Source organism: Ursus arctos, unplaced genomic scaffold (assembly GCF_023065955.2).
Source record: "Ursus arctos isolate Adak ecotype North America unplaced genomic scaffold, UrsArc2.0 scaffold_3, whole genome shotgun sequence".
Taxonomy (NCBI): Eukaryota; Metazoa; Chordata; class Mammalia; order Carnivora; family Ursidae; genus Ursus; species Ursus arctos.
In genome coordinates, this window is record NW_026622985.1 from 59348275 (window position 1) to 59360580 (window position 12306).

The 12306-nt window shown below is 46.2% G+C and overlaps 1 protein-coding gene across 5 annotated transcripts in view; it reads right to left on the reverse strand.

Annotated features, from left to right (window-relative positions):
* Nucleotides 1–12306, reverse strand: part of PDE1C (phosphodiesterase 1C) — a 517847-nt gene that overhangs the window by 402806 nt on the left and 102735 nt on the right. For all 5 annotated transcript variants that reach the window (XM_026508814.2, XM_026508832.4, XM_057304134.1 and 2 more), the window contains exon 2: nt 3759–3809. In XM_026508814.2, coding sequence (XP_026364599.1) covers nt 3759–3809 — 51 coding nt within the window. The remainder of the gene's footprint in view (nt 1–3758; nt 3810–12306) is intronic.

Below are 12306 nucleotides of genomic sequence, written 5' to 3' on the forward strand. Positions count from 1 at the left end.
CCCGAGTCCCTGAGATACAGAGCTGGCAAAGTCCAGCCCTCAGACCACGGAGTCATGTGCACTGGGAACAGCCAGGATTTGGAGTTGGAAGACCTAGAATTCCATCAGTGAGCAATTTGCAATGTTTTCTCCTAACCCGGTTGTCCTCATCTGTAAAATGGGGACACCACGGGGCTGATGTGAGCGCTGGCTGTCAGAGAGCTTTAAATGCAGTACCAGGTGAGGACAGGCTCATCACCCCCATCCCTGGGCTGATGCATGGGTGGGAAGTCCCCACGCACAGGAGCTCCAGCCCCGGACAGCTAGCCACATGATGGGTGCCATTCTAAATCATCTGCTGGTCCCAAGCTAACGTACCTTGGGCTCACACAGTACCTTACAGTCAAGGTAACTCTCAAGTCCTCATTCTCTCGGACACTGTCATTCTTCTGTAGGTTTTGGAGGGAAGAGAATATTCTCCACTGTCTCCGAATCTCATGTCCCTCCCTCCCTTCTTCCTCCTCCTTCCTCACCTCTGCTCCTAGAAGAATGACTTCCTGGTTACTCTCCATGCCCATGGCTATTAAACAAACACTCTGATTAAGGTCAGATTGATCAAAAGAAAATGATGGGGGCAGGGTGGTGAAGGGGCCCTGATAGGATCCAGGGACTCACAAGATTCCCTCCACGGGGTCTACCACCACAGTACTGCTATCTGATGGCAGTCTCCAGTCTAAAGGTGACAGGAACTGAGCTTGACCAGTGGTCTTTGGCATAAATTTCTTTGAGGCAGGCTCAGTGGTTCTGGGTAGTGGTGTCAGCCACTTAGAGACAGGAATTCCAAGAAAAAGCCAAGCATGGGTTGTGTTGCAGAAGTGACCAGAATGAGGCCTACAAGGTTGGTAAACCAGCTGGCCAAGGCAGGATCAGAAACCAGCCCTCAGAAAAGGAATCATGTTTCCATGATTCCTACACATTACTTCCCTCTGATTGTCCTTTAGGATTTCTTAATATAATCAACACAGCTCATCCCTTGCAATATGGGGAAGCCAAGAAAAATATACTGGTTCAAGCATGGACAAAATCTATAGAGAAATGAGCCGCATATTCCAGAAGCATCAGAAATCAGAATGTGAGACCCCCAAAGGGAATGAAACCCTTGGGACAACTTGGGAGGCCACGGGGCCAGCCCCATCCTTCTGGCTCTGAGCTCTTTTCTGCGGACCACCACAACCCACCTCAGCGAGTCCAGTTTTCACAGCATTTCCAGACTGTGTTCTTGCTTCCCACTCCCATTGGGCCAACATCCATGCTGGACAGTGCACACCATCAGGGCTTGATGGGTGTCTTAGAGGATGCCAACATTAGAGAAGGCTGCAGTATTCACCTTCCAGACTCCAAAGAAAAATCTGTCATCCAAATCCTTCCAATCTCCCCAAACTGAACATTTCATTCACACCACACCACAGCATCAAGGTCATTTTCAATGCGGTTAAGCAAAGTGTCAATCAGATAATGGTACATCAAGAATTATTTTTTCCTGCACAAGGTCCTGGGTGATCAATCCCCAGCTCCTCCACCAACAAAAGAAAAAAATATTATTTTTTTCTTCCTGAAGGCCACCTAATTTTCTCCTTCTAGTATTTGCTACAAAAAAAATTTAGGAACAAATGGTACCATCTGATTTTCCCTCCCTCCCCCCCCCCCAGAACATGGCACGGTCAGGAAATTTTATTCCTTTTTTTTTTTTTTTGGTTCCAGAATCAGCCCAACTTCACTGGCTTGCCACTAATTAGCTTTTGCCTGTATATTTCGTTTCTCTCATGTCCTCACTTACCTTCTATGAATAAGCTTTCAAGCGACATATCATCCATCCACCCAGACACACAACTCAGAAGTGTGGAAGCTATTTACAAGCAAAGTCACCCGCTTCTGTCTGGGAAGGCCCCAGCTGCTCCAGCTGTCATTGTGGCTTTGCTGTGATAGGACCCGGGTCTGTCCCCTTCCTACCGGTCATGGTGAGCATCAAAGCATCAGGCAGGTGCACCTGGGTGGCTCAGTCGGTTAAGCATCTGCCTTCGGCTCAGGTCATGATCTCAGGGTCCTGGGATGGAGCCCTGAGTCGGGCTCCCTGCTCTGCTGGGAGTCTGCTTCTCCTTCTGCCTCTGTGCCCATCCCCCCACCACTTGTGTGTCTGCTCTCTCTTGCTCTTTTTCTTTCAAATAAATACATAAAATCTTAAAACAAAACAAAACAAAACAAAAACATTTAAAAAAAAAAAAAGCACCAGGCACTCCGCCAGAGGTGCATGCAGCACAACGCACACAGAGTGGCTGGTTACCATTCTGCCTTATTAATTTGCCTGACTACTGCTCGGGAGATAAAGAAATGAAGGGACTAAAAGCATAGTCATCATCCTCATTGAGTTCTGGGAAGAAATACTTATTTTGGGAAGTAATGGTTCCAGGTAGGAGAGCAGTGAGAAGCGAGTGTTTTATTTCACAGCTTCTAAAATGTGAGCACTTAAGGCTCTTACATTATCATATATTATTACAGTTCTATAAAAACCATTTCTAGGAATCAATCCTGAAGTTTCGAAGCCTCCCCAAAAGACGTGGAAGGCGGAATTTAGAAGAATGCCCTGTAAACAGAGAAATTAGACTTTCAGTTCTATGCATTCAGGCTTACTATGGCAGTATCCACACTCAGACTTGACCTACCTTATGCAAACAATGCAGGAGCTGGGAATTTGTGTGCCGTGACTTCAAAAGTAGGGAACATTTTTATAAAGGAGAGAAGATCGGTATGAATTCTCTATTTTCAGATGGAAAAACTGAGGCCCAGAAAGTACACGTGAAATTACTTTAAGCAAAAGCCAGCAAGTAGTGATGGCGCTGGAAAGAAAAATCCATCTGTTTTCACTGACAGCTCCACCATTTCTCTGCTCCAGGCCTTAGGGAGCACCTTCACCCAGCCCTGCTCAACCTCTGGCATTCCTGCTCCCTTGCTGGGATCTGGGTTTTCATTCCAGGGACAGCATTAATTGGCTGTGTAATCTGCTAACTACACTGGCACAGAAAATACTGAGAAGAGTTTGACTCCTGTTCTCCCATTATGATCAAGACCTAGAGACAAAAGAGTCAAGAGAAATTGATGGGGAGCTCCAAGGCCCTTACGGGATGCCTGTGCCCAAGGAAAACCATTCAATCTGAGCTTCTGAATGTCACCTAAAGGAGGGAAAGCCCGTGGAGGCAGCCCATAAATCCACTTTGGGTGGCGATGACACTTTCACACATGTGTGGACCTTGGCAACTACACACATTTCACGTACTCTTCCTCACGCTATCCTCATAAAAAGCCCACTTCCACACTGGGGCTCTCTGAGGGGACTCTCAGGGAACAGTTCTCAACTCAAACTTGCACAGAGGTCACCTAGGGGTTTGTTCCATTCAGATTCTGATTCTTTGGGCCTGGGGCTCTGCATTTCTAAAAATCCCCGGCGATGTCAATTCTCCCGTTCCCAGGGCCCCCACTTGGAATAGCAAAATACTAGGCACAGTTTGAGAACCACACACAGTTCTGAGAATTGAAAAGGCAACAGCATTGCATAGCTCACCCTTGGTGGGGCTAGTGAAATATTAACCCGTTGAAGATATTTCTTATATGACTCTTTTATTGACAGCGTTTTACTGACACCTGGCAGGATTACAGGGGTGGAGCATGCAGGTAAAAAGGTCTCTGAAAGAGCCCAGGAAAGGAGTGAAACAAGATCTACTCACGAGTGAAGCGGGCCAGTGGTCTGGCGGTCTTGTCTCCAGCTTCATTTGCAACTGGGGAAAAAAAAAAAAAAACAGCTGACAATGCAATAAGAACAAGGCACATAGTCCACAGAATATGCCCAACGACAGCCATTCCTCCAGATGATCTGACATTAAACTATGTTTGAGGATCTTTGTAAGAGAATGATTAAGCAACTTCCTCTCTTTCTCTACTTCAGAGCAGCTTTCAATGTCTGAATGAGGGCAAACGTCTTAATCATTTTGATGAGTGCATTTGAATAAAGCTGGAGAGGACCTAAACAATATCTAGTTTAGCATCGTTTACTATGCCTAGAAGTGTTCAATGGCTTGCACCCACATGGTAAGAGGCATGAATGCCTGAGTTCCAAGCCAGTATATATGCCCTTCTGGTTCCAGCTTCCTCTTATCGGGCTGTCTTGCTACACATAAATGCACCCACCGCATAAATCCAATCTGCTCAGATGCACAAAGGCAAAGCCAAGACAGAATTTCAGAAGATAACAACAAGTTTAGTTTTTATTAGGAAGGATATTTAAATTTAGATGCTAACAAACAGGGAAGTTCAAAAGGGTCGGTGGGGTGGAATTGTTCAGAGAACTGCTCTAGAAAACCTTACCCTTAAAGCTTCTAGGCAGGGCATTGTACCCTCCTCTGAAAAGCCTCCATATAATTTATCATGTGGATAGAGTCATAATGAATATCCCCTATGTTTATGAACACCACCTTCATGATTAAAAGTAAAGATCAATCATTAAGTAGAAATACAAGTTTCACTCACTTTAAATGTCACTTTTAATGTCCATAAAGGTAACAGCTTGGTTGTTTTCTATATTCATAGTAAACAGGCACAGATACTTGTGGTCAACTTGAACCTAACACCCAAAGCAATTAACTGGAAAGACCTGTTCATTTTAGCTTACAAAAAAACACTCACTAGATAGGCAGAATAAAAGGGATTGCTAAAGTAATCATTAATGTATGCAAAGTTGCAGTAGCCAGACAAAAGAAATAACTACTTCGTAAACATTACATCAATTTGCAAAGAATGGAAGGAGTAAAAAAAAAAAATTCCTTTCACCCTCTCACAAAGGTAAAGATTTCACAATTCACTACCCGTGGGCAGATTTTAAAAGTCAATGGATCCAATCTCTCCTCTACTTTTCTGTCATTTGCAAAGCCCACTGTCTGCCCTCGCTTTGTGGATGACCAGTAAGACGTTATACAAAACGACCAGCAGGGGGAGGTGACATTGCATCCTGCTCCTATTACCTCCCACACCCCAGCAGTTCAAAAAGAAAGAGGGCAGGAGAGGGAGGGAGAAGCCAGCCCTAGATAGGTATAGACATGAGTTTCCCTGGCCTTGAGTTCAAAGTGTTTCCTCTTTAGACACCATCCATCTCTAAAAAAAGAAAACAGTCAGGTTTTTTTCCCCAAGATATCTGCTGCAGAAACTGATGGGCCGCTTTTAAAGTAGGAAAACAAAGACCACTGCTGTTGCTGAAAACACCAGCAACCACTAAAATGTTCAGCTTGGTAAGTGAGCATTTTCCCTGCGGGAAGGAAGAGGACACAGTGACATGTCACAATTGCGGTCACAATTTTACATGCAGCAATGACTGTTTCCTCACTCAAGAGCTTTTCCGTCCTCTCCCCGCCACCCTATCCAAGGATGGGAATTGCTGACCCAGATCCAAGTCGTACCAGGAGAGGCAGGAATCCAGATCTAGGCCAGTGAAGTACCCAGAGAGTTGTCTCTACCCAGAAGGAATCTGAACCATGCCAGTGGTATTATTTTCCTAAACGCAGACCCAGTGCCACCTCCCTTACTCGGAGGTCTCCATTGATGTCCCAACACTTACAAGACACAATCCAGCTAACGTGACCTGGTATCGAACACCTGGCCCCATCTATTCTTCTCAGCTCATTGTATTCATCCTTCAGTCACATGCTCTAAACTGACAATTTCCAAACACGCCCTACACACCCTCTCTCCTCCTCACTCCTGTTCCTTTTGCTCCCTCCCCGGGACGTCCCTCCCCACTGCTTGCCTGCCAACTCCTACTCATCCTTTAAGATTCAGGTGTGGTCATTCATTTCTGAAAAGCTTCTTTGACTCTCACCACTGCTTCTCCATCCCATAGATCTCTGCCCCTACACCTAGCTCCCCTCCCAGACCAGTGGTTCTCAAACTCCAGCAGGCATCAGAACCTCGGGGAAGGCGTGTTACAAAACAGACGGCAGCATTTGTTAAAATGCAAATTCTGATTCCGTGAATCTGGGGTGGGGCCCGAGAATTGCATTTCTAACAAGTTCCCAGGTGATACTGAGGAGCGGGCTGGGGACCCTATTTTGAGAACAGCTCCTTTCAACTACAAGCCACCCCACCCGAGACACGGATCACAACTTTCCATCTTTGTATTTCCAGTCTTTTGAACATTGAGCGAGTGCCACACAGAATAACACAAAGGTCAATATTTTTAGAACTAGATCAAATAACCTAAGTCGATACCACTGCCACAGATGGCTCAGTAGACCAAGAACCTAAGACTGGCTTCCAGAGGACTATAAAAAGTCTCAGGTGTGTTGTTTGGCCCCACAGTGTTTTTAAACAATTAGTTGTCTACATTTTAAAGCAAGAGATTTCAGGGGTGCCTGTGTGGCTCATTCGGTTAAGCATCCAACTCTTGATTTTGGCTCAGGTCGTGATCTCAGGGTCTTGAGATCCAGCCCCACTTCCAGAGCCTACTTAAGATCCTCTCTCTCGGGGCGCCTGGGTGGCACAGCGGTTAAGCGTCTGCCTTCGGCTCAGGGCGTGATCCCGGCGTTATGGGATCGAGCCCCACATCAGGCTCCTCCGCTAGGAGCCTGCTTTTTCCTCTCCCACTCCCCCTGCTTGTGTTCCCTCTCTCGCTGGCTGTCTCTATCTCTGTTGAATAAATAAAATCTTAAAAAAAAAAAAAAAAAAAGATCCTCTCTCTCACTCTGCCCTTACCCATCCCCCTCTAAAAGAAAAAAAATCAAGATATTTCAAATATAAATTTAGATTGTCAGCTTTTCTCAATAACTGAATGGCTGCCAGGCCACGGTTCAGCACTGGATCACCACTGAGATGCCCCCCTACAGGTGCTGCCCGGCACCGGACCTTCTATACTCTCTGCATGGTCCACAAGGCAAATGAAAACAAAAACTGTTTAAAAGCCTGAAGAATGAAACTAAAATTCAACAGAGACCAGCACTACAAAAAGTGGTTGTGGCGAGGCTTGCTGAGCTGTGTCCCCAGCCCACAGACTGCTCAGACACATCCAGACTTCTTGACCAGCACAGGAGCCCTCATACGCTGCTGTTTGCCCTTTATTTTAAATATATATCTATACACACAGCAAGTCTTAACAACAAAGTGGATGCTCCATTTATCAGATGCAATTAGAGCTTGAATTTGGCAAAATCTCATAAAAGTGATTATGAGGATTTAAGGAAAATTATCCATACCATACTGTTGGGCAAAACACCCAGACCAGTTTATATCATCGATTCCATTGACATTCAATTGTATGTCTAGGCTACGTGTCTCTACAGGCACGAAGAAACAAGTGGAAAGATGTGTACCAGATATATTAATAGTGATTTCTTCTGTATTCTGGCCTTTGGGAAGATTTTTAACCTATACTTTTCTGCATAAACCCAATAGTTTATGATAATCGTGCACCACGTTTATAATCAGGAAAAATGTTTTTATTTAAGGGGTAGAAAACGATTGACTATTATTTGATGTACATTAAAATTTTAGATTATGTGTATGTCTATTTATTTATATAAATTATGTTTTAGCTTCAGATTCCAGAGAAGTGTTGGATCATGGAATCCAGAGGACTTCCCATCTCTAGTCCAAGAGGACTCCCTGTAAGACGCAAGAAACAAATCTCCCACTCTGCTCTCCAAGGAGTTCCACACTTTCTAGGACAGGGATTTGCAGCCCTGGCCACCCATTAGAATTACTTAGGGAACTTCTTAAAATCCTGATTGCCTAGGCTACCCCAGACCAATCAAACAGAGCCTTGGGGATGGGACCCAAGCCTCATGCCTGTTAAGCTGTCAGCTGATTCCACTGAGCAGCTGAGAAGTACTAATAGATGGTGTAACTTCATACATCTTTATCAAAGCAACATTCAGGAAGGAACGTGTGGCTCAAATTCCTTAAAAAATAATTACCCCTATTCAGTTCTTCTTTCCAGGATGCTTTTGTTTTGTCATCAAAATCCTGAATAGAGACATGCCTCCGCTTTAAGAAAAAATCAACTGTGAAGACTGCAAACATAACTATGGGGACCCATTAGTGAGCAACTCTTCACATTGTGCAGGGTTTCTTTTTTTTTTTTTTTTTAAAGATTTTATTTATTTATTCGACAGAGATAGAGACAGCCAGCGAGAGAGGGAACACAAGCAGGGGGAGTGGGAGAGGAAGAAGCAGGCTCATAGCAGAAGAGCCTGATGTGGGGCTCGATCCCAGATCGCGGGGATCACGCCCTGAGCCGAAGGCAGACGCTTAACCGCTGTGCCACCCAGGCGCCCCATGTGCAGGGTTTCTTACAAAACGATTGCCTCCAACCTTCCACACGTGTCCTGAGCGCCAGCTATGAGCCCAGCACCGGGCAAGGCTCTGGGTGGCCTGCAACAGATTGCACTCAGTCTTGACATACAAATAAGTTAGGGGGGAAAGCTATGCCTTTCAATCTGGGTTTATCCCAGCCTGATGAGCTTGGGAAAGACTTTAAAATGATAATCACGATGATGATCCAGATTCCTTAGTCCCATCCCAGAAATACTGAATCAGAATCCCTGCAAGTGGGGACAGGAGTCTGGGTTTTAATCAATGGCCTCAGAAGCTATAGTCATATGTGAAAAGCAGCATTCTAAATGAAGTGTGCCCCTGGTATGTCTGTTGTACTGCACCCACCCCCACCCCCACCCCCGGAAAAAAATGGCCAGAAGCAAATCTTAAAAGAAGGGCTTGCCATGGAGACCATTGAGAGGGAGGCAGGAGAGACAGGAAGTTAACTCAGAGCAATGAGCACCCCAGCTCCAGGCAATGAAGGTGGCACTGGTGTCCCAGGTCAGCTACAAACAATCCAGGCCATCAGAACAGGAAGGAGGGTGGTCCAAATAGTTGTGGCAGTGGCCTGGACAGGTGCACACTGCTTTGTAACCAAAACTAGCACCAGAAACACTACCACCCTTGTTTTGAAAGCTCTGGCACCTGGGCAAGTATAAACGCAGCTGGGGTGCTAGGTGCCAGGGCCAACACACAGTTAGCAAGCAAGGTGGGAACAGAGTCTGGCTTCCTGAAAGGAAATCTGCCTGATGCATTGGCCATGTGCTGCTTTGCCACAGTCTCTGAGGCCAGCCCAGGGATCCTCTCGACGTGAGGTGCTTTGGGAAGCCTGGTGGGCTGGAAAGCCAGGCACAAGGGACTCCCAGAGAAGAGAGCCCTAGAATGAGGTTCTAGGCACCTTCCTAAGTTACTGTCAAAGATGAAGCTCAGAACTGCTCACCTCACACTGTATGACCTCACCTCACACTGCCTTCAGCTTGCAAAAGTCCAAGCAACAGCAAGGAACACTGGATGGATGCTGGGGAGAAAGAGACTTGGTCCAAGATCATCATCTTTGCTTAGCTGTCCCCTTCTAAGTAAGGCCTTCCATGACTACATTACTAAGATCACAACCCCTGACTCCCCCTCTTCCTCTGCCCCCTCCCCCTTCCCTGCTCTATTCCTCCCCGCAGCACTGTCACCTTCTCATATGCTCTGTACTTTCTTCATTGGGCTTACTGCCTTCCTCCTTCCATTACAATGGAGTCTCTGGACCAGCACCAGGGAAGAAGGTCATGATCATGATCTCGTGATCATGGTGATATGATCCAACCAGAGCATGGATTCCCTGCCGATGACAGAACTATTACATCCCCAATGCCGAAATGCCTGGCACACAATATTTATCATACAAATCAATGACCAGCCTTCTCCCAACCCAACCAGAGTGCAATGGGGGCCAAGAATTGGAAGGAGACATGGAGGGGGAAGGTACAAGGATGCTAGCACATGGTAAGTACTTCTATGTGCTCTAAGTATCAATTCAGCTCTTCAGAACTACTTCTCAAGCACTGACTAAACTGTAGATACCGGATAAGGCTGTGAACAACCAGTCCCGGCCCCTGCCTTCACACTGAGTAAGGCTGCCGTTCCCCTGTGACACATACTCAGGCCACTGGAATACAGAAAGGACAGGTAACTCTTCGAAGCCCACACGGTTGTGTGGCAGAACTCCAATCCAAAGCCAGGTGTACCTGGCTCCAAAGTCCATGTTCTTTCCATTTAGCCTCTCTGCTTTCCACGAAGGGTAGAAAGATCAGAGCCATGCTCCGGAGAGGGCTACACCTGGAGAAACGCCTTACTGAAGCCTGCCCCTCTCCCTCGTACCTCTAGCCCCCGTGAGATCCGCCTACTGGCCTACAGAGAGTGGAGGAGGTCACCTGCCTAGGACCTCCTACCTGACACAAGCCCAGAGACTGTCAGTAGAGAGGGGTCCTTCTGTGAGACAGGTGTTGGTGCCAGGACTCCCAGGAATGGCATCCAGAAGAGGGAGACACCAGGCACAAAGAAAGGAGCTTCACTGCCTTGTTCATGCAAGAGCCCCCAGCTACCAGCAGACTCCCTAACCCTTTTTATATCCCCCCTAGGTAGAAAATAGGGACAAGGGAATAGAAACAAGAATCAAATTCATGTTAGCATGAGAAGCACTACAACTCATATAAACAGCCCCAGGAGGCCTATTCTCTTTAAGGGGTGAGGAAACTGACATTCCAAGAGATCAAGTGACTTGCCCAAGATCAGACCAGAGCCAAGCAGCAGAGTTGGAAACATCATCCATGTCTCCAGCTCCGAGCCCAGCATTCTCAGGAAAAGAGGTGCAGTCAATCTCTTTAACTCCCGCATCGTGCTGTGTAAAGGGGTAAGTAAAGGGTCTGGCTTCCTTTTCCCCTCGGTTGGGTTTGATAAATATCAATGCCTGACAACCCAGGACCAGGATCCATTTTAAGCTCAAAAAATGTATAACTCGAATTAACGATGGCTGACAAAAGTGCTGTGTGGAGGAGGCTTCCGATGCCCAGTCTGCCGTATCATCAAAGCCTGCGGCAGGTGGGGCGGGGGAGGCGGGAGGGGAAGGGCCAATGGGTACATGAGAAAGTCCCTGCCTGCCTACATGGCACATCAAAGAATAGGGCCACAAAATGTATAATTCACAAAGATAACTGAGTTAAATACTTACATAAAATATGTTATTGGGGTTGCTTAAAATGAGAAACGCTAGCTATATCATAACTAAGGACCAGACTAAGTGCTGTCCATTCATTACCTAATTTTATCTTCACAGCAACTCTCTGAGGATATTGCTATTATTTTCTCATTTTCCAGATGTGGAAACTGAGTCTTTGAGATGAGACAACTAGCGAGTGGCAGATTTGGAAACGGAATCCAGTGCTACCTTACTCCAGAGCCGGTGCTCCTAACCCCTGTGCTGTCTGTCCGTCACACTTTCAACACCTGAGTGTTCGTACTATCTGCTGAGCCCAACTACTACCCAGACCTGGCGGGAGAGGTCCCTGCCTCCTCTCCACTTGGCTTCAAGTTAGAAGCCAGCAGAGGAATGCACCCTGCTCTCCTGCTCCTTAAACAGAACAGAGCTCTGCAAACCAGCTGGAATTTGTGCCTTAAATGACATAAAAGACATCACCAACCCTCAGCCTGTTCCTTTCCCCCCTCTATGTTCAGAGATGCTCGGCATCGCCTCATTATACCTTCTGGGCCAATTTGGCTGTCAAATCGACTCTGAATCAAGCTCTTGCACAAAAGAAAATAAAACTAATTTGTAGTGATGACTCATCAGGCCTGATAATTTGAGAGTGGCAGGGATGGTGCACCTTCCAGGCCCTTCTCTCCTAGGGTAATGGGCAGATCCTTACAGAGCGCAAGGCTTGCCTGCCAGAGGGCAGAATGGCTCACTGGCTCACTCAGCCCAGGGTGCAATGAAACATAGACAGAAGGAAAATCCTAAGAGCCTTTGCCAACCTGAGAAGACAGTTTGGGAAACATATTTCCTTCACTTTCTTTTTTTTAATTTGGAGGAATTTGGGTCATATGGGAAGACTCATGAAATGTATTTCTTTCTTCCCTGGTCCTGATTTTATACATTTATTTACCTATATCCTACCTCGTTCCACAAATTATATTTTATTCTATTTTGATGTATGCAGCAATCCAGTATGGAACAAAGTGGGATACTAAGAAAAAGTGAAATTTACTTATTTCAATCACTTCCTTGCTTCCTTTTCCTGATCCCTCTTTCCAAGTTGTTGTGTTTGACTTGTCAAGGCGTCTTGTAACTTGGATCAAACAACTCATTAACCTCTGTTGAGCTCCCCCCTTCCCCCGCCGAGTCCTCCCTTACCCACTGCTGTGCTGAATGCAAGG